Source organism: Osmerus eperlanus, chromosome 13 (assembly GCF_963692335.1).
Source record: "Osmerus eperlanus chromosome 13, fOsmEpe2.1, whole genome shotgun sequence".
In the NCBI taxonomy this organism is placed as follows: Eukaryota; Metazoa; Chordata; class Actinopteri; order Osmeriformes; family Osmeridae; genus Osmerus; species Osmerus eperlanus.
In genome coordinates this window covers 12,117,314-12,142,640 of record NC_085030.1, presented here as the reverse complement: position 1 = coordinate 12,142,640, position 25,327 = coordinate 12,117,314, and the positions used below count along the sequence as shown (strand labels likewise).

Sequence of the window (25,327 nt, the reverse complement as noted above, 5' to 3'; positions counted from 1 at the left end):
TGCCTGTAAGAGTGATACACCATGAGTTAATCTTTATGAGAGGAGTTCTGTAAACTCTGAAGAGACTGATGTGTCATCATTTGTCCTAATCACCCATCCCCCCAAACATATTTAACATACTTTGACGCATATGATTGGACTGGTACTTAATCAAGACAGGTAATCACTGTCTAAACACAGCTACAGCTCTCCAATGATAATTATTTAAGATACAAAAGTTTATATTAAACACAATTGTATTATTGTACATTTTAGAACTTCAGTTCATATTAACAATTACATTAGGCAAGGATGATTTTTTCCAAAGAACTGTGGAGTCAAGAGGTTCTGGTGTTGCAAGAAATCAGTCAACAGTGGTGTTTCCTCCCAGTTGCAGAAACAACAACAACCTGAATGATGGAGACAGGAAGTGGCTCAATGGGAAGCAGGAAGTGCCTGAGACAATAGAGATTTTAAGGATTGGCCCACAGCTACATTTGTATGTATGAAAAGGGATTCAGTTGCACATAAACACTGAAATCAAAATTGAACTTTTACTCCAGCCTTGAGATAGTCACTCAAAACATATCTGAAAGTGTGTAATCAGGATGCAATCCTCACCATTTTAATCACTGATATCTGATAAATCCAATGAGTATATTTTGACACAATGACATCCCTTGAAATAAAAACTTTATTGATAAGGAAATATCTTTGATACTTAATCAGGACACGCATTGCCAAGGTATGACTGCAACAACAACATAATGACCTTGAAAGTGTGTTCCAAAACACTGATCAGTCAGGTTTTTCTGTTTATTTTTTATATTTTTTGCTGCAATTGACCCATTAACTTCAGATACCTCAGTAGGCCACTGTACAAAAGTAATTTTGTCTTTGTGGTAATTCATTTCCTTACAAATGGACACATTCCATTGTTCCAACACTCATGACTTCCGGAGAAGTAGAACTGTTACACATGTCTACCACTAGAAAGCACTTCAGGCCTGTGCATACAATGTCAATGTCTTCTGAGAAAGCTGTTAGTCAAATCAAACAAAGATAAACAAATTAAAGTATTATGGAACACTGAATATTGATAAGGATCCCAATTTGACATAACTAGAAACAATAACATATGTTATGTTACAGTATGGACATACCTAATGAAGATGCGGTCCATTTTAGTACACAGTATGGACATTCAGGATGCACATAGCAGCTAGCATATTTGTAAGCTATTTGAATATTTCACAAAATATTTCATATTTATCAAAATATTTCATCTTCTGTCCCAAATCACCATGCTTTTTTAAAATATAGAGTTAAAAACCCCTGACTTTATTCTCTGTACAGTTTCCACCCCGGAAATAAAACAGAACGTTGCAGTGAGGCTCAAAATTTGCAGGTCAAAATAATAGGTCAAACATGTACAGTACATGTGTATACACACCCACCCTCACACACACAACGCACACAGGTTCCAGTATATTTTATGTACAGACAGTCAGATTGTGGGGTAGTTTAAGTCTCTTCATCGTCGCTGTGTTGTGCTTTTTCCTCGTTTAGGCAGCTCTCGTCAATGTTCTCCAGGGAGTCGGCTCTCTGGATGGTTAGGTCGGCCACGTTTATGCAGGGCAGGGTGTTCTGCTCGGGGTACATCCACGGCTTCAGGTTGGGGTTGTGTTTCCGCTTCCACTCTGGATACTTCTGGGAGGCCTTGTAGATCTTCTTCATGGCCTGGGAAAGATGGAGGGAGTACACACACTTACTCATGTCGTACATTTGTAGAAAGCATGCAGATGTATTGGTAGTTGTTAAACGTTTTTGAGGGTTAACTCTGGGGAATTTGAAGGTTTTTTGGGTGATTAATAGGACCCATCTCATTTGCTTCTGAAGCAATATGTACTATATGAGAGTAGACACCTGTACGAGCCTTTCAGCCAAAATAACACTTAACTTAAACTGTTCCAATAATTCATTTTTTAATTGACATTACATCATTATGATTTTTATTTTTATTAATCTGGATTATTTATCTAACATTTATAAGTCTTAACTTGATTAATTTACAGTACCTACTTTCAAATAAATGCAGGATTGTGATTAAAAAATCTGTTGAAGTTAGAGAAATCTAATAGCTGATATCACCACTAGATGGAAGCAGAGGTATCCATTACTTGTAGTTTTCCCTAAACAAGCTGGCAATGGACCCTTTTGGGTTTTGTATTTCTTTTTGTCTCTCAGTAAATAGAGACGCAACATTTACTATTTTAATGATGAGTAATTCACAACTCTAAACACAACTCCAAACACTGTGCACAATGCATGCATCCACACACAAACCTATACCCTTCTTTCTTTATCCCATTTTCCTTGTATCTTCTATACAAGCCTCTCCCCTGCTCTTTCAATCTCAAGATAAGTTTTCAAACCAGCTGAGGCCCATTACCTTAGGAGCAACAAACTGAGACACCCTATTCACCACCCACTTAGGTAGGGAACCTGTAGATGAGAAACACAAACATACAGGCTTAATTACAGTGTTGACAGTATTCACAGTGAAGAGTAAAGACACGTTCATTGTTGAAGTTATGGTGTCTTGTGTATGTGCGCATTGGGGATGTGGGAGAGTCCCATATGTCTGCCAGGCACAGCTGGCTCGGGAAGCCTCCAGTGTACAGTACAGCAAACTCCAACGGAAGACATTAATTATCAAGGCTGTATCTGCAAGCTGCGTGGAAAGGCATGACATCAGCAAATTCATAAAACATGTCTATTGAGGTGGTTTTACTGGTGGCATCAAAGGCTTCTTGCATTTTCCTAATATTTATATAACTATATAATATATATAACTATAACTATATATAACTCAAAATCAGACTTATCTGAAGCAGAATAAGGACAACAAGACTCCCATAAATAAAAACAAATAGGCATTAGAAACGGCATACTACTGTGCATACAACAGCAGACGCCCACGCCCCCCCCCCCCCCCCACACACCCCAGACAGAAATCTTAGATAAGCAGTAGGCTGGCATAACATGTTTACAAAGAAAAGAAACCTTCTGAAACGCAATCTTGCCCAGTTTCATCCTGTTTGAGCACATTCAAGGATTGCGTTTGTGTACACAAAAATATTTGAGCTTATCCAGTGTGGGGGCAGTTACAGCAGTCTTTGGGTGTTATATACACAGTCGATGCCGTGTCTCCATCCCACCCCAGACACACAGTGATCCTCTTGTACCTGGTACAGTGTTGCAGGCAAAGGAGTCAGGCTGTTCCATGTACATAAAAACACGTGCTGTTATGTTAATCATTTTGGACACACTGTATACACATAGCTAGAGGGTTACCTCTAGGATCCATTTGGGTGAGGTAGTAGAGGGTGCAGCAGCTGGCTCCGTTGGACTGGATCAGGTAACCGGTCTGCAGTGACACAGCTCTGACATAGTCCTTTTTGGGTGGATATTTCTGGAAGGGGAACATTCAGTCTCGTTTATTATTCAGTGGCACTAATTACACTGTACAAATGACACTGCTCAGCTGTTCACTTGATCACAATACACGTGGGATCGCTTTCCTAGACACAGATTAGGACCTCGTCCCAGTCTAGGTAGCTCTACGAAGCTCTCTCACTGGGCAATCGAATTTGGCATTTGTTATACTTCCAGTTAGCATAACATTTTCTTTCCTCTATTTCATGTAAGGAAGAATTGGAGAGATACTGTCCTGTTTCTGTGTTTTTGATCCTGTTGTTTTCTAGGCATTGTGTGTGGATGCACTGTTGACAGGTCAAGGTCTCAGTTTTGAATTCCACTTTGGATTTAGTGGTTGAAAGGGAAGATTTAGGAGAGGGTAATCTGATCTTGCATCTGTATCTAGGGACCCCCCCCAAAAAAGTTCACAGCCAGCCACAATCATACCGGATGTTTGACAGAGTAGTTGATGATCAGGTAGTCGTTGCCAAGAGGGAGCCAGGATCGCATGGTGACAAAATCTCTGTTCTTCAATGGGCTTGGGCACTTCCCTTTTAATAGAAATAATGACAAATGGGAAGATTACTTATTATGTGATTTATATAAGGTGTGTCAAAATCCCTACCCACATTAGTCAACAAATCAGTTTAGTAGTTTTCTATGAAAAAGGACAAGTATGCCTGATAAACTGCCAATCTTTGGGGAACTTCTGGTGCATCTACTTTACATTCAGTAGTAGTTTATTCTGTATAGTTTACCACTATACCTAAGTCTATCGAACTACTGACAAGGATGCAGCACATTACTGCAGCAATTCTATCATGACATAGAGCCCAAAATGACTAATCCATCCATCTCAACACAACTTTTGATAGCCAGTGTAAAGAATCAATATTTTCCTAATCTGTTTAGTTAAAATTACTCTACTATTGTGGTACAGTGGAAAAGCAATATAATAATCTGCGTCATAAAACACATCAAAGTTGACAGAGTTAGAGAGGACAGACAGAACAAAGGAAGTTAGTACTCTGTAAATCTGCTCTGTCACCTCTCTGTGGGAACCATGGTATCAATGTCTTACCATAACTCTTCATCTGCTCACCATATCATTACAGAAGAAAGGTTCGCTGCATGAGGGGAAAACCTCCGCCATAAATTAGGTCTCATTGATTCTCTGGACTACTTAGCTGTACTGAAGCATTAGGTGGTGTATGACAGTGCTCCATATGAGTTAGTGTGGGGCTCTCTCCCGCTATCCCTCCAGCTCTGCTTAAAGTATTTGGATGTTCTCTGCTTTGACCTTGAGGAGCAAGATTCCTCGCAGGCAATTACTCCCCCTAGTTTTCCTCTTTTCACTTCTTTCTATCTCTCTCAGTCACCCTCTCTTTGTCTCTCTTGTTCACACAAAATGCATACACACACACACACACTTTGTGTTATAACTATCCGTACTGTCCATTAATTAGTCACCGATACCCTTCTGCTGCAGCACTGTAGCTATAGTTTACATGTCTTGAATATTGATTTTAATTCCAAGAGGTTTATCAATAAACAATGGGCTCACAGGAGTAATATCCTACGTCTGCATTGACAGTGAGTCTGCCGATGTCATAGGTGTCAATCATGTTGCTGTCCCACTTCTTCCTGTAGCTCGTGTCGTGGAGGACATCGTAAAGAGTCTCTGCTGTCACATCCTTGCACACTATTCTCATCTGTAAGAACGAACACAAAGACATGAAAGAACGACAATGTGAAAGAATGACAGAATGAAACGTTTTAAAGAGAATCAGCTTAGCCCAAATCACAAAAGGACAGATTCTGATGATTGTGATATTCTGATGAATATTACTTTTGTTTACTGTCGCTGTTCTTTTTTTACCAAGGCAACTGTGTGAGCTACCCCACTGCTGATGCTGAACAATAAAAAATACATGGATTTCATCCCAGCTTATGACACATTGGTAAGTGACTGATGAGTCTACACCGCAGCCCTGCTGCAGAACGCAGTGTACCGTAGGATATCCAGTGCCCTCAGGCCATTTAGGGGTTTCTTTGCGATTCTGAGAGAGGATAAATTTGGTGGTCAGGATTAAACATTGAAAGTATGTCTAGTGATACTGAATTGATTTGAAAGGAGTTCCCTTACATGGGCCCTTCACATCCTCAAAAGGCTTACATATTTTTTAAATATGAAAATGCTTGAGTTGAATACTCATTTGAAAAAAAGAACTCTAAAAGTACAGTGAAGATGGGCTATTTGCTTCGTTATGAGCTTAACATTTCAAAGACTGACATCTAGCTTCCAAAATAGTTAAAAACTCAAAGAATTAATTTGCTTGTGAGGATGGAAGTCTGTCCTCTCGGGTAAGGATGTCAGTTCTTTCCACTCTCTATTGCAGTATTTTCTTTCGTTCATTGGGTTTTGACTGAACTGAAAGAATGTAACAGTTGCAACTCTATCAGATATTATGCGGGTCAGCCCAGAAGAAGCTCCATGTAACTCAATCAGTACCCTACTGCCGTTAGCTTAATCATTCATGAGACACCCCCGTCCAACCCCATGCCTCCCCAACGACAGTCTCTCCATATTTCCACCCACGGCTTTCTTGGAACCAACAGCCCCTCTGAATGGAATGTCGTCAGTGCCTGCAAACATTTTCAATTATTCATGACGAGAAACGCATCACCGCTCCAGAAAGATTCATGAATAATTAACCAAAGTCTATTAACTCTTATTTGTTTCGTTTTTGTAGGGAACAGTTTCATTCATCTACAGAACCCCCCAAAATGTTACAGATGTTATCCTGCGTATCATGCCATTTATTTACCCCTCAGGTTTTCCCGACCTATTTTAGAATTTACCAAGAGGAAGGCTGGGGGGTCAAATGGACATCCAACACGATTCCTCTCTTCTTCCTTCAAGACAGGTTCTTTGAAGCCAATGGCTAATACAGTAGCTAGCCTGAAGGTCTCATGTTTCCTCTGTTGCTGCTAGCACACTGCCATAGTTTTCCGCTCTTAATTTTTCAGTACGTCTCCTGGGTGCTCCTCACCTCGGAGAGGCTTCTATCCTGAGGCATCACAGGCGACTGGTGTTGCGTGGCAGGCTAAGGCTGTTGATCAACTAGTCTTACGCACAACCCAACCTGGTCCTACTCAGCTTGGCTGAGCCCTCACGGACCTAATGGGCCATGCGATACCTGTGGCCTAATGTCTGTGTGAGTTCATCTTTCCCCTCAGGCCAAAGGCATGCTGGACAGCTTGTCTAGTAAGGACATAAACACCCTCTTCCTTAAGATACACATTAGAAGGAGACGGGACGAGAGGAAGTTTCCATTATCTTTTGATGATGGATCTATCAATTTATTGGCAAGCCATAGTGGAGTGTACAGAAAGGCACAGTAGACCGTTTGTAATAGGACCTTTAAGATAACAATACGGTGTTATATAATAACAAAATAAAATGCATTTATTTAGCCGACGCTTTCATCTGAAGCAACGTACAGTACAGGGGGGATTAGAAGTTATCTAACCACTGAGCTATACCCTCCCCTACCCATCATAACTATCTCTCAATGACATTCACAATTATGAGCCTGCAATATTTAATCTGTGACAAGCAAGATAACTTTGATACAGGAGCATAGGTCTACTTTTATGACTGCTTCTCTGCAAAATCTATCGAAAGATTTACTGTTATTATTGTCCTGTGCATCTGCCTAATGAGTTTCCAATGAGTGTTGCAAGGCAGAAGCATTTCTAAGCCAGACAGCTGAGTTCATGAGAATGTTATTGGGTTCTGCTGTTGCTGTGAAAGACAGAACACACAACAGAGGAACACATAGAACTCTGCAGTGCAGGGGATGGAGAATTGCCCCCACTAGTAATTGTGCTGAGTGCAACTAATATGGTTAAAGAGGCAGTGCAGCCTGCTCTATAACTCACAGATGGCTGGATAGATAGTAAGAAGCCGGTTCCTCTGAAATGAAAGCATAGCAGTTGGTTTGAATCTCAAACAATATGGGGGTTTTTAAGTTCATTATCAACTATGTATGTAACTATGTAACTATGCATTTTCATTGACAGTCAGCTTGACAACAAACTTTGGCCAGTGGAACTGATCTTTAGTCCCTAAATCATGCATTACTTGCACCAAGAAGGAAATGTACCACAAATTAATATACCACTTCAAACACCCGCACATGTAATGTAATCCTGCACTGTTAATGTGAGAGGTCCTCATTCCATTCTTTCACAGGACTAATATGACTTGAGGATCTCTTAATAAAGTTGTTGTGCTAATATGTAAATGATTTTTCATATGAACTCATTGACAAAGACATACAGAATGTTTTGACTATGAAAAAAAAAAATTCTAGCTAAACAACAGTAACCTCTGGAGTGTCCAGGATTGTAGATCATCACCTGTAATACTGTATCTGTTGGAAGCAAGCTGGTTTTTGTATTTGAGATATGCTTGGTATGTAATGATTGTGCATGGTAACTGTAACAAGGACCAAGGGCATAGGCATCTTCAAAACATACTTCAACTAACTACCACCTTAGAACATGGTTAACATCTCATTTATATTTCTATGCTAATAGTTTACACTAACTAGACCGTTGGAAGCAAAGACTAAACAATGGAAAGTTGTATATCAGGGAAAACATATCGTCTTCCATGTTTAAAGAAGGATGAAAGTGCTACTGACAGCATTATTTTAAAATACGAATCAGTTTCCAAACGGTTTTCCTACTTCCATTCCCTAATTATACTCTCCGCAGTGCAGACTTTCACAGATGCTGATACTAGACTTACCTTCAGTTTCTGAACAGTTTTACTCTCTTCAGCCCTGCACCATACTGTCACGCCTCCCTTGTTGTAGCGAGCTATCCATCCTTCTTGGCTCTCGCACTGTTCCTTGAAAGAGATGAAATCTTTATCGTCCGGAATTTGAACAGGCATCTTCTTAAATCGTTAAACGGAGGTACAGATTAACCAGGTGGACACCGACGAAAGACGAAGAGCGTTAATCCCTATTAGAGCCTATCAGATCTCGTTTCCCACTGCAATGTCAACCTCGACGTTGATGATAATACAATAAATGTCCAAGCAACTATAAGCAGTTCACTTAGATTGAATTCGGAGATTGGCTGATTGAGCAGTAACTTCTGCCAAGAGTAGCCTACTCTTAAACTACCAGCACCCCCTTTTTTCAGCAGGGGCTTCGATGTGCTTGTATCCTCTCCGCAGCTCTCGCTCGGTATCAGTCGTCACAGTGATGGACCGCAATGAATAGGCCTAGGTGAGGCGACACGTAACCGATATCCTGGTTTTCAGGTGCGGCAGTGTACACGACCGCGCATTTAGCCAGACTGACAGATGAACAACATATCAGATGTCATGAGCGGACCGGTTGTCCTTAGCTATGATGTTGCCTCAACTGGTTTGTTGAGAGCTGTTGTTCATTGTTTACTTGCCTGAAGCATTAACTATGCACTTATGTAATTATGTGTGGGCATAAAGTTTGTCAGACTACATGTCTGTTTATTCAGACATCATATTCACTGCAACTATTTCTGATCAGCTGGCTATAACTCAATGATTGATCTTCTTTTGTGATTTGAGGGATGGTCAAAGTCTAAAAAGCTGAGTAGTTAGAGGGTAATTCTGGTTGGCACTTCTCTTTTAGCCTCCTGACCCTGTCACCTCCACACATCTGCCCTTGTAATCTGATGCTCAAGTATAATGCTACACTATTGCCTTCATGCTTGAGATGCCATATGTTACCAACTGAACTCACAATACTTTGTGTTGTAGACATACAGCAATAACAAGTATACTTAGTCATGGGGTGAAAAAGGTCTTAACAATAACACTATGAGACTGTTCTCAGACACTGCTCTGAGACACTCACTATGGAGTGTTCCGTTCCTGAGAATGGTGACCATTGGCCAATGTTTAGCCTGACATCGGTGATTCAAGACATTTGGGCAGAGGTCCCTCTTATTACAAGGACTTGAAGCCTGAGAATGTTTAGAGGAGAGATTCCATTGGACTTCTGCAACCAATTATATCTACTCAACTTTTATAAACACTGACACCCGTTCTGCCAAAGATGAATTCTGTTTAAGCTCAACTAGCCTGTCGATAGAAATCTGCTTTTTGAGTTGCTTTTGCAATCTTCTTGGATCAGTCTCAAATGTCATCATCACATGCACAAATATCTTTTGTTTTTGAACTGTATAACCAGTTGTTGAAGAGATATGTTTTATCATTTTTATTGAGCCAGTGTTTCCATAATGTGACACCTAGCTGCTTTACCTGTTTGTGGTAATTTGTCAATGGGGACTCTACATTCATCTTACTGCAGTGATTGCTGGTACAGGTAATTGAGATTAAGAGTTGGGGCACTGACCCCTTGCACAACTGGTTTCCAGGTTTTATTTTGTCTATAGCTGATGCGGTCACTGTGGCAACGCAGAGATTGTTTTGAGATTGAAGTTAACCTCAGCATGTACACAGGAAGTATTGGCAGACAGTGAGGAGACCTCTAGTACCCAGGCGGAGATGGGAAAAACAGTCTTAAGTGTTTTCCCTGAAGGTACACGTTCCTTCTGCAGCCTGTCTTGGCAGTGGAAAAAAACCCTCTTCTTCCATCGTGACTGACTTGCCAGGGATGCTACAAGCCCAGCCATGCGCAGGCAAACTTAAGAGACAGAGTTTCCGTCCTTTTAAAAACTTAAGAGGTGCTGCAGGGAGTGTAAGGTTAGTAGGACATATACACTAGGTTATAGATATAACCTAGTATGAAGGAGGGAGAACAATCATCTCAGATACCTCAGGACACTGATGGGCGAGTCACTCAAATGAAGTGTTGGTTTAAAGTAATGGTCCATTCCACACAACTACACATTTGTGAGAGATGCTGACACTCGAATAAGTCATCTTCTGCTTGTGTGTGGGTCTCGTGGGCCTTTCCTGTCGTGTTGTCCTCTCCAGGAGATGTTAAGACTACGTTCGGACTTCTGAGAATGCCTTTAAAAAAATCAATGTTTGTTTTTTCCACTCCAACACACCACCAATAAAAATAACTGAGGCTCAGAGATGTAGACAGCACACATACCAGACGAGTCATCACATTTGAATACATTTTATTGGAAATACTTGGTCAACAGAGGGACTCAATGCTTTAACACAGTGATAGGGAAGTTGCTTTCACAGTTGGGTTCCACATTCAGTGTAAACGATATGGCAAGGATTCCCATGGGTTTCACTCAGTCATAACAGACCCTTTATGGATTACAGATAATGGGTCCACACACTCATTGGTGGAGCGCGAGACCTCTGTTGAACCTATTTTGTGGTTGCACATGCACATGTGGCACACACTCAGATGCATGGCATGCACCCTCACACACATACACACACACACGCACAGACACACACGTGGTGCATTGCAGTAGGCTTTCCATTGCCTGCAGCATCTTGTCTACCTCCTGTGATTTTACTGGCATTTCCCCACGGATCTAGGTAGGAATCTTTGGATAATTACTTCATCATTACATTGTCTGGGCTTTTTTTTAATAACATACCTTACCCTCAAAGACATCAGGTGAGGCCAAGGGCTTGTTCAACAGCAGCTAAGTATCCTAAATTAAGTGAAATAGCTGCAGTTACAGCCCCATAGCATATAACTATGTCCTGTAGAGTTGGACAGTCCAGCTATAGCTCTTCTCTACGAGGTCCTGTGAAACTACCTCCTAGCCCATGAACCTCCCACTGCTGTAAAGGAAGTGAGCTTCAAGCTTCTAGCTGAATTCCACATTGCCAATGGAGCATTATCGCAGCATACAGGAGAACAAGAGAGGCTTTGAGAGACTGGTATTGTAGATTTATAGGTCCCAAACCCCCCTCCCCCCACTCCTCAGACGTGACACTGGAGGGTTGCAGTGCTGTGGAAATTATTTCAAAAGCTTGTCTTGAGAGGGGTGTACACCTCTCACCCCACTCCTGCCCATGGTCGATTTGGTCTGACCTCCCGTTCTGCCAAATATCTTGCGGTGGCCTGAATCAACACTAATTTAATTATTAGCTCCAATGTCAGCTAGCTGGATCGGAGGTGAATGATGTTAAAAAGAGGTGTGAGTTCAAAAGAGGTATTGCTTTACAACATGGAAATGTCTTCATCACAGCAAAGTTACAGTAGACTAAAACCTCCTACACACACACACAAAGACATTTACACTTGAGGACTTAACAATGTGCCGTGTGGTGCAATTAATGCAACCAGGTCTGGGTGAAATACTGTTTAGAGAGATGTATCTTATGTTCCATATTCATAAATAACCTGCTATGAATGCAGGACATTACAAGGGTTAATATTGAGATCAAACGTGTCTTGGAAACATTTGTTCCTGGTGGCTTGGTGAGTGAGTTCATTCATTGTTTTATTTTGACTAGTAATTGACCAATGTCCTTATCTGTGTATTGGTTGTTTGGGGTCTGATTCACTGTTTACATAGAATTATGTTTTCAGAATTGAGAGGATATGTTCGTTTCTACTGCATGCGTAACTCACCAAGCCAACATTGGGAAACCATGCAATTATGAAAATTCAGATTTGCATAATATAGCAGAGGGCAGTCAATCAGCAGTTGGATTGCTAGAAACCGTCACTATTTGAAATAAAATTGATTTCTTTGTGTGGTTTCTATGGTAGAGACCAGGAGGGAAGGCCAACAGTAACTGCAGTGGATCTGCTAAAGCAATTCAGGTCTCAGTCAATGACATTAAAAAAGTCAGAGACATTATCACCTCGGCAGCTGGATGCAACAATTACCCTCCTAAGAGAATGTAACTGTGTCTTTTCAGTTGTCAGTCATGAATGTAGCATTCTCACTGTAACCAGCTGTACATATTGGATGGACTACCAATGCGTTTTTTCAATTGAGAGGTGATGTGTGGGAGAGACAAATGTGTGAACGAAATGGAAATGTTGTCACTGTTCCCAGGAGTATGACTTCTCATATTTGGCAGGAACCTTTGTGTTAAGGTCAAAGAGAGAGCATTTAGACTGTCTGAAGATATTGGCTCTTATTCTTCTTGCAAGATACATTCATTAAATTATCATATATTATTCTGGAGTATACACCGTGATTGTGTTGTCCTGCTTGGCACGTAGGGTCAATCAAATGCCTTCAATGAAACAAAGAGGTCTGTTATCACAGGCACTCTGATCCCATGCAGGGCTATGTACTTCATCAAAAGTCTTGTTCCAATCCTCTCTCCTACACTCACACAAAATGTTAGCTGAGCTCTACATCACTTCACATCTAGGGTTAAGTAAAATCACATAGTATCCTTGTAAATGCCTATTTGATTTGTGCATGCACAGTTAGGCATCCCCCCCTCCCACCTATAAGTTTAAGAGCTGTAAATATTTTGCAAGTATCATGCCAGGAGGACATATTTCTAAAGTCAGTGCATGGCAAGATCTGTCAAAATAGGTTTTGGCCAATGACACCTTGATTGGCTACATCTGTGCGCTTTCATTTATCATGGCAGTGCACTTACATTTACATTTAGTCATTTAGCAGACGCTCTTATCCAGAGCGACTTACAGTAAGTACAGGGACATCTCCCCGAAGCAAGTAGGGTGAAGTGCCTTGCCCAAGGACACAACGTCAGTTGGCATGACCGGGAATCGAACTGGCAACCTTCGGATTACTAGCCCGATTCCCTCACCACTCAGCCACCTGACTCCACCCACTTATGAAAGTGCCCTTTATTTATTATTTTTTTTGAATAGGAGCATGTCTGCCTTGCGCGCCAGGCCCCTCCCCATATCCAAAGAGTAACTCCTGTATATATTCATGGACCGAACACTCGCGGACTCGTCTTGTGCGTGTAAGGAGGCGGAAAAGTGGGAAACGCCAAGATGAAGAACTTAACTTTGCTCGCTTTGGCACTCACCTTGATTGCAACGATTTGTGTTGCAAAGTCGCCCTATCAATCAGTTGTTCAACACAGTAGAATAAGAGGCCGACCACATGGGTAAGTTTTTAAAACGTGACAAAACTTGTGCGTAAAGTTGTGCGTCTTAGAATCCCAACGGGAAGGTATATTTTAATGTACCGTGAAATACATAATTATGATATTGTATCCATGTATCAAATTATACTGATATGATACATAGAATGATACGTTACAGCTACATCGTTTTCAATAGGTGACACAGATATATTGATTATTTGAAGCTTGGCTTGATTATTTTCAGACCGAACGTTTGTGCGATGCAAAAGATTCAGGGGACCGACAAGAAGTACTTCACCAACTGCAAGCAGTGGTACCATCGCAAAGTCTGCGGCAAGGCAACGTAAGTGTAATTAAAATGATGCCGTTTTGTAAAAAAAATAATTGCATTTTTTATGTTCTATCCACAAGCAGAATGTGGTTGTGATAGATAGAAAGAACGTGGTCCAAAACATAGAATTTAGACATTATTAACTGTTCTCATAACCGGCGCATGATACAGATACCAATTTTCAAAATGTAGGGTGCATCTTAAAGGTGAAGGCTAGTTTAGTCTTATAAAAGTGCTGTAAAACTGCTTTTACCTTTAACATCAGCTTGCATTAGGCATGATTAGGCGACACTTAAATAACTAGAATTATTTCCACTTAAACAGTAGCCCAAAGGATTCTGTCACAGACCACAATTGCTAACTGCGGTAAAAATGCTTTTCAGCAAGGTTTATTTCAAGTAATTTGGGGATTGGAGTAGCCAATAGAAAATCTTGTTCAGATTAACTTCACTCAGCACTTCTAGAAGCTTCTGAAGTGGATTTTTGGGGGGGGGGGATGCCTTCCCCTCTCTGTTGCGAAAGCGGTTCTGTTCTCTAGGTATTGCCAGACTGTGTAATGCCATCAGACTCCCTCCTCAGCTTCTAACAGCGAATGCCAGCATTGACAGCACCCGTGGGGAAAATGCAGTCTTGTAAAGGTGTTAATGACTCAGGCTTTAAATGTGAGCATCAACAGCATTTATCCAAGATAAAGGCATCTTTTTAAAATCTGCTACAGGAAAATTGGTCTGGAACAACCCAAGTTTATTTTGTCAGCAAAAGGCAAAGAACTCCGCAAAACAATGACACGATGCAAGATCATGAGACTAACTCTAATCATAACTTTGATTCCATCTTTAATTTTCCAAGTATTCAATCTGTACGTCAATTAACATCATTAGTTTGCTGCTCTTTTCATGACTGACTAAACCTCTAAACATGTTACGTTTTAAATGAATGTCCAACTGCTGTGGGAGCATAATGAAGGCCTTGTGTTTCAATCAATCTGTCATGGTAGCATTAAATGGCATGGCAGGCGCAAAGGGAAGTGGATAACTCATATTACTAACATCAATCTTTCTGGCCTGTCTTAAGCCATGGGGAGCTGCTGTGGACTTAACAGCGAGTGCAATGACAGGCTGCCTCTCGAGGAAGCTCTAGTGTGATTGACGTTGTGGGGGGGGGGGGGGGGGGGGGGTTATTAGTTACTCGCTCTAGCATTCCACTGAGATTGAGCTGTAAGGTAAGGAAACCCATGTGTAGACCATTACAGCATTATGCTGAATTGCCCATACCTTTACTCTGTGTGTGAGAGAGACCATAGATGTGTGCGTTTGAGCATGTGTGTGTCTCGAGAAGAATGCTATAAAAAATATGTATATAATTTGAAGAATTACATACAAATTCAAATTTTAGAAAAACAAGCGAGTAACAGGTCTCGCAATAGTGTGTCTTTCATAGCGATTCTCATGAAAGTGAAATAGGAAGTCAACTTCACTGTAGGCGAGAGATCTAGGAAATGACGGCTTCTGGGGATAATGCTGAGTGACTTACATCCTCCTAACACACACAAATCATTCATAGTGGACTCAAAGCGTTTTTCCACAGCAAATCCCGGGTCACTTAGAGCTACAGACACCGACATTCAAAGGGACTAACCGGCTAGTGCAAACACTGGGCTGAGGCTTTTATCATCTCAAATGTTATTAGATTTGCAGACGGTCACAGAGTGAGGTTTTTGAAGACCGGGGGTGTCTAGCTGAGCTTTCACAGCGAACAATCCTGGTCTTTGTGTGAGGGAGCCATAATGTGGAGTGTGGGATGTAGAGAACGGGAAAGGGGGGAAAGGGGGTGGAGGGCACAGAGAGGTGGTGGTTGTAGCCGGAAGGTCGAAGGTCACGTGAGGAGAGACTCATTAAAGTCTCTGTAACCTGTTGCCCCTTCCGAGACCCTCCCTCAACTTTTCGACAAACAAGACACAAAAAATGTGTGATGATCAGAAGTTATTCTAAAAATACCAAAATATGACCCTTGCGAGATAAGAATGTTTTTAGTTTCAGCTCTTGTCATCTGTACCTAATAACTGCATAATTTGTTAGTGATAGAATACCTTGAAAGATAACAAATATTTAACAACAGCATGCTAAATCTGTTGGAAATCCAAATCCATTAAACATGCAGATTTTATCGTAAGCCAAATGTTTTCCCGGCACGTCTGCTAGATAGCTCTGCTCTGGCTTCTTTGGAAGTTCAATGTACACAGTGTTTGAAATATGTGACCCCAACTGTTTATTTAGTCAGAAATCCATGGCTACCGTCTTTGTTTATACTTGTAGGGAACAAATAGGAGTTGGGTTACCATCTGTTTTGATAATCAGCTCAGTCTGGTTGCCAGACTCCACAGTTTTACAGGGTTTCCCCCCTTTCAGAGAGTCAGGACTGTCCCTCATGTTTTCAGCACCCTAACAACCCGCCTCTTTGACTTCACCAGTAGCCGATTGCTTACATATTTTTGCCAGCCCCTGTTTCTTTTACAAGTTTTCCACTCTTTGATAATGCTCTGTGATGCTTTAAGGAGGTTGATGTACATGTGTGTATGGATAGACACATGAATTAACAAGACATTCCCTTCTTTTGACAGCAATGGGTGAACAGTGTTGAAATTTGATTTATTCGATTGGAATGGATCAACTCCTTCTGCTAAGTAATCGAATTTCACTTATATGTATCCAAAAAAAGGCTAGTAAGCAGTCTACCCTTTCTAGGCAGCAACTGGTGAGAGAGTTATTTTAATATTACAACTCCTGTGTCATAGTCCTGTGTCCTGTCTTTTTTCTCCTTAGTTCATGACAGCAAACTGCTTGAACCTGCCAATGAATATAGTTAAAAACATCCTTGTCACTTAGTTGAAATGCTTGTTTTTTGCTATTTATATGAAGACAGATCGCTCCGGCTCACATTTTTATAAGCTAGCTTAGTGGACACCTTAGCTTGGCAGTTGGATGCTTTGTTTTTACTGGCGAGACCCTGGGTTTCAGCACCGGCCCCATAGTCCCCCTTCAGGAGTTTCACTTGGCCAAATCTGTGTCTGTGGATTCCTCCCCTCTCAAAGGAAATGAGTTTTATTACCTTCAGAGACCGACTGGGCCCAGTTCTGATTTATTGTGGAAATATCCTTTAAATGCACAAAATGGAGAACTATGTAGCCTGCAGTTGCATCAAAATTTGGATATGGATAGTCATTGTTAAGTCGGATAGGGGGAAATATCTATTTGAATATGCTTTTGGATGAAACATTGAAACTCATACTTATGTTACTTGGTTCACAGGGTGATCAGCTATGAGTGTTGCCCTGGCTATGAAAAGGTCCCAGGAGAAAAAGGTTGTCCTGCAGGTAAGAGATGCAATTGTTAAATGTCATCACTGCAAATAGTTGCGTTAATATTCCTTGTGGTATTGTATGAAACATGAAAAGTATAGTTTTTATTTAGTCAACTGAGTCAAGAGCATCATTCATGGCATCCATGGCACACCATGTCCTCAAGAACCGACATTGTTGAGAAAAATACTTATGTTTCTTCCAGCCTTGCCTCTGTCCAACATCTACAACACCCTGGGCGCGGTGGGAGCTGCCACGACCCAGATGTACTCTGACAGGGCCGATCTGAGGGAGGAGATAGAGGGACCTGGTAGCTTCACCTTCTTTGCCCCCAGCAATGAGGCCTGGGCCGCCCTTCCCACCGTGAGTCACTGACTATCAGGGGTTGTCGCATACACTCATGCACATGCAAACACACACACACATCTACATGCACAAAAACAGACACATCACACTCTCTCACACTCAGACACTCTTATCCTTCTGGGAACAGCTCAAGTCAGATTGTAATGATTAACTGTAATAGCTGTTTTCTAGGAAATCCTTGATGCTCTGGTGAGCAATGTCAACATTGAGTTGCTCAACGCGCTGCACTACCACATGGTCAACCGTCGTTTGACCTCAGAGGAACTCAAGCACGGCTCTGCCTTCTCCTCCATGTACCAGGACTTTAATGTCCACATTCACCACTATCCCAATGGAGTGAGTCCGATTTGTTCCAACAACGTTTTGCGCTTTTGTTGGAGCTCAGTCTTTATAAATGAGGGAATGTGTCACTTGAGTTCAATCATAAACCTATTTTCTGCCTTCCTTAAATGTTGCTGCAAACAACAAGTCTATGTGGACAATGGAAAGCCTAAATGGCCCAACATGAGACTTTAAACAAATCTATATTTCTCTTGATACAGATTGTCACAGTGAACTGTGCCCGCTTGATAAAGACCGATCAGCATGCCACCAACGGCATTGTTCATGTGGTGGACCGGGTCATCACAGCCATCACCAACAACGTGCACACATTCCTCGACACGGACGATGATCTGGAGACTCTTCGTGTACGTGAATCACAGTGAATCCCCTTCATTATCGTACGGCCTTCATTTTAAGCATTCTATAGATTACTGGTAAAAATCCAGAAATTGTAATGCAGTTATATGATTCACTCTCTTAACGGTCACTCTCTTCCGCTTCAGATGAAATTGCAACACACCCATCCTGTTGTGATTTGTAATAAGGAACTAATAATGTGGCCTTTTTTGTCACGTTTTATGTGTCTGTTTCAGACTGCTATTGCTGCTGCTGGGCTGACTGCCATGCTTGAGTCGGATGGTCATTACACAGTGTTTGCTCCCACCAACGAGGCCTTTGAGAAGATCCCCCCCGAGATGCTCAACAGAATCTTGGGAGACCCGGTGGCTCTGAAAGGTGACCTCTTTAAGAAAGTTGACTAAGACTGACAGAACTTTTGACAGTGGGAACAACAGACAAAAATACAAGCACGCTTAAGATTCATACACCACTATACTGACACTGTCACCATTTAGGTCTGACACCATACTCAAGAGAGAAGAAAGATAGACAACATGGACATTTAATGTAGGAGTTGGACTTGTTTTCTCCCCTCAGACTTGCTAAACTACCACATCCTGAAGAACATGCAATGCTCAGAGGCCATCATGACAGGGACCCCAATGGAGACCCTGCAGGGCACCATGCTGGAGGTTGGCTGCGAGGGAGATGAGATGACCCTCAATGGCAAGGCCATCGTCCAGAAGAAAGATCAGTTGGGCACAAACGGAGTCATCCACTACATCAACGAGTTGCTCATCCCAGACTCAGGTAAGCTGTGCCTTTTTTTAATGGAGAAAGGGAAACCGGGGAACCTCAGGGTTGTTTACCCAACATCCAAGGAGGATTGTAGTAGGTTATATTGGAATGTTCGGCCTTTCATTTATTACATCTGCCTCTTGTTTTAGCCAAGACCCTGCTGGAGCTTGCCCAGGGATCCGCTGTGACCACGGCAACCAAGCTGTTTGTTGATGCTGGTCTCAGTTCCCACCTTACCGGCTCTGAGGCCCTCACCATGCTGGCTCCACAGAATGAGGCTTTCAAAGGTCGGGTCTCTCTTTTTTATTGAACTCACTTTTTGTTTGCAGTATGTCATTCACTTGCACATGCCTTCTACCTCTCTCTCTCTCCCTCCAGTTGTTTTTTTATTTATATATTTATATAACGTCTTTAATCTTGACTCATAACCTTATACTTTACATCCTCGCTATCAACATTGAAAATGTTTACTGTTGTTAAACAGGTAGCTTATCAATGACTGGCCCAATGAAGAAACTGATGACAAACCATATTCTGAAAAACCAGCTTTCCTCAAAAAGCCTGTACCACGGACAGTTGCTGGAGACCCTGGGAGGAAGCAAGCTAAGAGTCTTCGTCTACCGCCATGTATGTTTGGACTCATTACATGATTTACAGAAAAGAGCAGTTATTTCGTTATTTCAATTGTACCGATTAGTGTTGTAACAACACTGACACACTAGACTGTACCTCAGAGATAGTAGATTGTACCACTGTGCTAGAACATTACAAAGATATGTGCTTACAAAGGCCTAAATAAACATAGACAAAGCTTATATAGGTAACATGGTAATATCTAAGTCACTTGAAGTCGTTTTTGCTGTAACTGAAGTGCTACAGTAATTTAAAAAAATGTCCCTCCAAAAACAGGCATGAGGCCAGAAAACACAATAGTTCCCATAGAACCCTGGTTCTACTGTATTCGTTATTCCTCTGGTTCTTAATCTTCCATTCACAGCCATGTTCTCTTGGGTGGTACTGTAGACTAAGGTTTGTGAGGGTTCTCACATTTCTGCTTAGTAATGAAATTTGCAGACCGCAAGAAATTTCCTTTCAACATGGGTAACTCTTTCCAGACACTGCATGTGAGCCATCAGTTTGAAAAAGAAGGGGGAGCAACTGGTATACCCGACCTAGGTCAAAATCGGTTCGAAATCCTCTCATAAATGCATAAGCTTGGTTAACGGAGCTTGTCTGCTCCAATGGAAATAGTGGAATACACCACAAAGGAAAGGAAAATAGATTAAAAGACTGTTCACCTGTGACTTCAGGCAAGGTGAACATCAGAAAGAATTTCAAATACTGTTTGACCCAGAATTGACACCTACTACACGTCATTGTGTCGTGAAGTATACTCGACTCACTGGAGTGCTTTTCTGATGAGTACTGTCATTTTCATATATATTGCCTGTTTTGTCTGATTCTGCAGAATCTGTGCATTGAGAATGCCTGCATTGCCGCACATGATAAGACTGGTCGTTTCGCAACCATGTTCACTGTGGACAAGGTTCTGACTCCTCCCATGGGAACTGTCATGGATGTGCTGAAAGCCGATGATCAGTTCAGGTGAGAGATCAATGCTCTATTAGACAAGTCTTCTTGCAGTTAATCGAACAATAATTATTGTACTTAAAAATCCAAACCCTGTGAGGTCCTTACTAATAGTATACTTAATAATACAGAAAAACAGGATAATGGTTTGGTCATACATTTAAGGTTGTATAAATGTCAGCCCTTGTAATGTCAAGTTTAATAGACGCAAGAGAATGTGCCTTTCAAAAGTCAGTGGAGCTCTATTGAACAGTTACTGTACCCTGAGGGTCTATGACTATCATTCCACTAAAGAAAATTAAGGACTAGTGCCCTGATCAACATAATGCACAAAATAGGTTTCAGAAGTTCCGCGAATTAAGAGGGTTTAGTACTGTATTTTTCTTTGAGGTCTGGACGTTAGTTAGCTTGATACCTTGGGGAGAGTCCCTTTAAACCTCTGTAATGGTTTCAGCAGACTGAATGGAGGGGAATGATCTTCTGCAGTCCAACCTCATTGTTAGTCTTTCCTCTGTTCGTTTTTTCCTTTCTTTCTTTCTTTCTTTCTTTCACATTTCGATATAATTCAGATACCTGATTTTAGGACTTCAGAAACACATTTCTCTGTCATTATTGTAATAGACTATTTTCTCTTAGAACTACTTTATTCTTCTCTTCAAAATCGTAATTTACTGAATCCCTCCCAGTCTGCTGGTGGGTGCCATTCAGACTGCAGGTCTGACAGAGTTGATGAACCAGCCAGCATCCCACACAGTCTTCGCTCCCACCAACAAAGCCTTCAGCGCCCTGCCACCGGCAGACCTCAACAAACTCATGGGTAATGTAGAAACAGTACACACAAACACACCCAAGCACAGACACCATAGATGTTCACTAGAACCATTATCTTGTCTGGCTCTCAAGTCTCAAGTCTCAGTCTTCCATACTACAGTAAAAACTCACCAGGAATTACTTTAACCACAAGATTTTGTTTGCCCGCTTTCTAAAACTCACCTTTCAGTCTGAAACTCTGACTCAAGTCGCCAACTTAAGTCTCCATCTCTGACACACACATATACACGGACTCTGTACTCTTTCTGTGACTGTGAACATGAACAGAAATCCCCTTCTCAGCCTACAGTACAGTAGTTACACAAGACCTCAGACACAGGAGCTATGTTAAGCAGAACTAAGTACCATCAATGTTTATGTTTCAGTGTTATCTCTGTACAATCATATGTATTTTCTGAAATCCAAACGAAGAATGTTGATCCATAAATTAGACAAGGGGATTTGCCAGTACCTGAACACAATAGGATTCACACACAGTTCTATTTATTAAGGCAATTTGTGTGCTAGTGGTACGGTCTCCCTTGCATTGCAAAATTCCACGATTATTTGATTTGGACACAACCCTGCAACCTCTTTAACAAGAAAATCTTTTAACAAGGTTTCAAAATAGTATAACTGAAGGAGAAAATAGTTTAAGAGAGCCCACCTACATTCAGTGGATGATTACAATATGGCATGCACACATGAATGAATCTTGGCTCTAAGGTAGTGCCAAACAGCTGTCTTTAAATGAATCCAGTTGTACTGTACTTTCCTCACACGGTTAAACCAATATTGCAACAGACTGATTCATTCTCTGTGTCTTCATCCTTTGCCTTAGCCTGACTTTGATTCTGGTAGAAGGCCAGAGTACATTGCTAAAATACAATATATTGGTTCTTACTTTCCTGTTTTACTACACAGGGAACAAACAGGAGTTGGCCAAAGTTTTGAAGTACCACATTGGAGAGGAGCTCCTGGTCAGTGGAGGGGTGGGGTCCCACAACAGAGTCAAGACTCTGCAGGGAGACAAGCTGGAGCTGGGCATGGTGGGTAAACAACTCCTGATCCTGGCAGCACAAGCTGTTAACCGTAACTGTCACTACCGTATAGATAAAACTGATGTATCAACGTTTAAAAAACAAATATCTATGGTCACTGAATCACAAATCTAACAATTCACAATGTCTGTGATTCTAGTTTGTTGTCCCTGTGGACCTCACTTGCACTGAATATTAATGTTGGTATAGATTGTTATACATCTGCTCAGTCAGAAGCAATTGACAGATCTCCCATCTGTAAAGCACACCACCCTCACAGAAATGTTTTTTTGTTTTATTTTTTGTCAGCGTAACTACACCGTGTACGTCAACAAGGTTCCGGTCATCCAGGCCGACCTGATGGCCACCAACGGGGTCGTCCATGCTGTTGAATCCATCATCAAGCCCCTGCGTAAGGAAAATTGACTGTCTCTACATAAATATCCATTTCGCGATTTATATTATACAAGCCCAAAGTGTTCAATTTGGTTCAACTGCAAAGAAGGTCTTCAATTTTGTGCTAATAGGTTGTTATATAAGTGGTGTTTCGACTTGTTTCGACATAGATAATGTTACTCAGAATACCAATTGCAATCCTTTGTCTCATTTTATCTATTTTTCATCCAGCACCGAAGGTTGACAGGGAACAAGCCGATGGGCCTGTTGGCAAAGTCAGACTTGCCTCTGCTTCAAGAGTAAGAATCTTTATGCCTTTATTTCAGTTAGATCATTCGTCATATAGTTGTTAGATCCTACTGTCCTTAGGGAGCTATCATTTTGAATTGTGGATCTACCACAGCAGATAGATCCACAATACATAAAAAATAAGGTGTTTTCTTTTTACAATTCAAGTATATTAAGTATTACTGAAAGCTGTTTTTTTTTTTTTTTACAGATCGACTCCCAGGTGTTCAAAAACGGTGAGTTCTTTACCATCTCTTCTTCTCACAGCCCACAAGGCATGTGTCAAACAATATGATTTTGCATTCATATTAAATACAATATAGAGTCACTCATTATATGGGATAAGGAATGACCATTTATCACACAAATGTATAGACCAGTACATTGTGTAGCTGTTTTATATTTGCAGTGGAGATAACGCTCCAGGCTTCTGCTAGTTAACCCCAGTAGATCAAGATGTTTTTGGTCTAAGGGTGACATTTGCCTTACTTGACAAATTTTATGGTAGGGCCCCAACACAAAAGTGGGGTTCCAAATCACGTCTGCTACATTACACTCCAGAATTGTGTATTTCATCAACTGTCCCACTAATGTTGTTATAATTTGTTTTTCAGATGACCTTTTCCAGAAGGTGATGAAAAGTCATTCCAGTAGGACAATGACTCGCGTCCAGTAAAGCCCAGTAAATTAAGACCACACACATTTGCAATGACGTGATGATTATTCCTGTTGTTAATGGAATATGTTCTCATCTTGAACTCTTAAAGGGTCATCAACCTAATGATTTTGTCAAAAATTGTCAACTAGTTTGTCATAACCCAGTACTAGGTGAAAACAGAAATGAAATATTTTCATGGAATATGTTGTACAATTGCTTTCATATACAAGTGGCCAATATTTGGATTTGAATAGCTGTATCCTTTTTAAACCAAAAAAATGAACAAATAGAGCCATTTTTATTATGGCCAAGATAAAAAATTCCAGAGAAGAATTCTCTCAGAAATGTATACTGTGTTTTGTTTTGATATACATGTAGCATGTTTGCATGGTATGAGCTGGAGTAACCCAAAAAATTGGACACACGCAACTGGAGAATACTTTCAGAAAAAGTGGTTCTCACATCATTTTTGTTAAACTGTTAAATCTGTTGAAAATGGACTCATATGCAAATCACACACATTCAATTTGTAACATAATGTAGCAATATATTTTTTGTGGAACCAAAGATCAATGTCTGCACATTTCTAAATAAAATGTTCATTTTGTAGCCATAGAGTTCAGGTTTGAAATAAGTCACGCGCCAAGGGTACTGGAACTATTTTGCTGAAATCTCATAGTCTATGCAAAATTTACATTATTGCTCCTGTTTAAATTACAGAGATTCCTGCTGAAAGCTTCCATTGAATGTCACTCATATATTAGATTATGAGAATGTGCATAAGAAAAAGAAAATTTTCGTGAGATATCAAGAAAGGAATCCAAAACCAATACCTATCATTACCAACTCAGCTTGAATTTTATTTCAACTTTGAAAAAGAGCTTTGAAGTTCCTTTATAGTGTATTTTGTCTGGAGGGAAGTACAGTTCTATGGAAAGGACGCAGAGTGGGGGACCCTCAGATATGAGTTACTATGTTCCATGAGAACCCACAGGAAGGAGGGCTTTTAAAGGGAAGCTTTATTAAAACCAAACGGCAGATATATGGATGCAGTAGCCGGCTATTAGTTGGCAGCCCTTGCAACGAGCGATTTGGAACATTGAATGAAACATTCCAAAAGTGTTTTACACTCCTGCCCAGACACTGGCAAACTGTTTGAGCCACAGGGGATGGGGGGTGGGGGGGGGGGGGGCATCCAATCATCGTAGTCACTGCTGACTGGATGCCAAAAAAACGTTTAGCAAGTCTAAATATTGTAATAAAAAACAAAACACAAATGAACACACAATTATCAAGCAAGCAAAGGTCATTGTGTTCACTAGAGCATGGAATTCCCTCAGCTGTAATTTAGGTTGAGTTTTTTTCAAAGCATGTGTTTCTCAAGGTAACAGCTGAACAGAAGGCCTCAGAAATTAGTTTGTGTATATAGTTAGGAGTTTAAGAGCTCTTTACAAATTCATAAGGAAGAATGTGCACTGCCAGAGACGGTTAAATATAGTTTATATTTTTGTGAACCAGCGGACACAATGTACCG

The 25,327-nt window shown here is 40.9% G+C and overlaps 2 protein-coding genes across 2 annotated transcripts; one reads left to right on the top strand and one right to left on the bottom strand.

Annotated features, from left to right (window-relative positions):
- Nucleotides 1-661: 661 nt before the first annotated feature.
- Nucleotides 662-8,803, bottom strand: stard15 (StAR-related lipid transfer (START) domain containing 15). Its single transcript, XM_062476244.1, has 6 exons — nucleotides 8,279-8,803; nucleotides 5,024-5,171; nucleotides 3,907-4,010; nucleotides 3,337-3,454; nucleotides 2,432-2,484; nucleotides 662-1,719 (listed from the first exon to the last, which is right to left on the bottom strand). The coding sequence occupies exons 1-6, from the start codon at nucleotides 8,423-8,425 to the stop codon at nucleotides 1,504-1,506; spliced, it is 786 nt and encodes a 261-aa protein (XP_062332228.1). The 5' UTR covers nucleotides 8,426-8,803; the 3' UTR covers nucleotides 662-1,503.
- Nucleotides 8,804-13,349: 4,546 nt separating this feature from the next.
- On the top strand, nucleotides 13,350-24,402 carry tgfbi (transforming growth factor, beta-induced). Its single transcript, XM_062476480.1, has 17 exons — nucleotides 13,350-13,516; nucleotides 13,740-13,838; nucleotides 17,135-17,199; nucleotides 17,390-17,547; nucleotides 17,722-17,886; nucleotides 18,093-18,239; nucleotides 18,468-18,609; nucleotides 18,811-19,023; nucleotides 19,161-19,298; nucleotides 19,496-19,638; nucleotides 20,480-20,616; nucleotides 21,288-21,418; nucleotides 22,336-22,460; nucleotides 22,761-22,863; nucleotides 23,079-23,146; nucleotides 23,347-23,371; nucleotides 23,750-24,402. Exons 1-17 carry the CDS (start codon nucleotides 13,401-13,403, stop codon nucleotides 23,809-23,811), a joined length of 2,037 nt encoding a protein of 678 aa, XP_062332464.1. The 5' UTR covers nucleotides 13,350-13,400; the 3' UTR covers nucleotides 23,812-24,402.
- The last annotated feature ends 925 nt before the right edge of the window (nucleotides 24,403-25,327 follow it).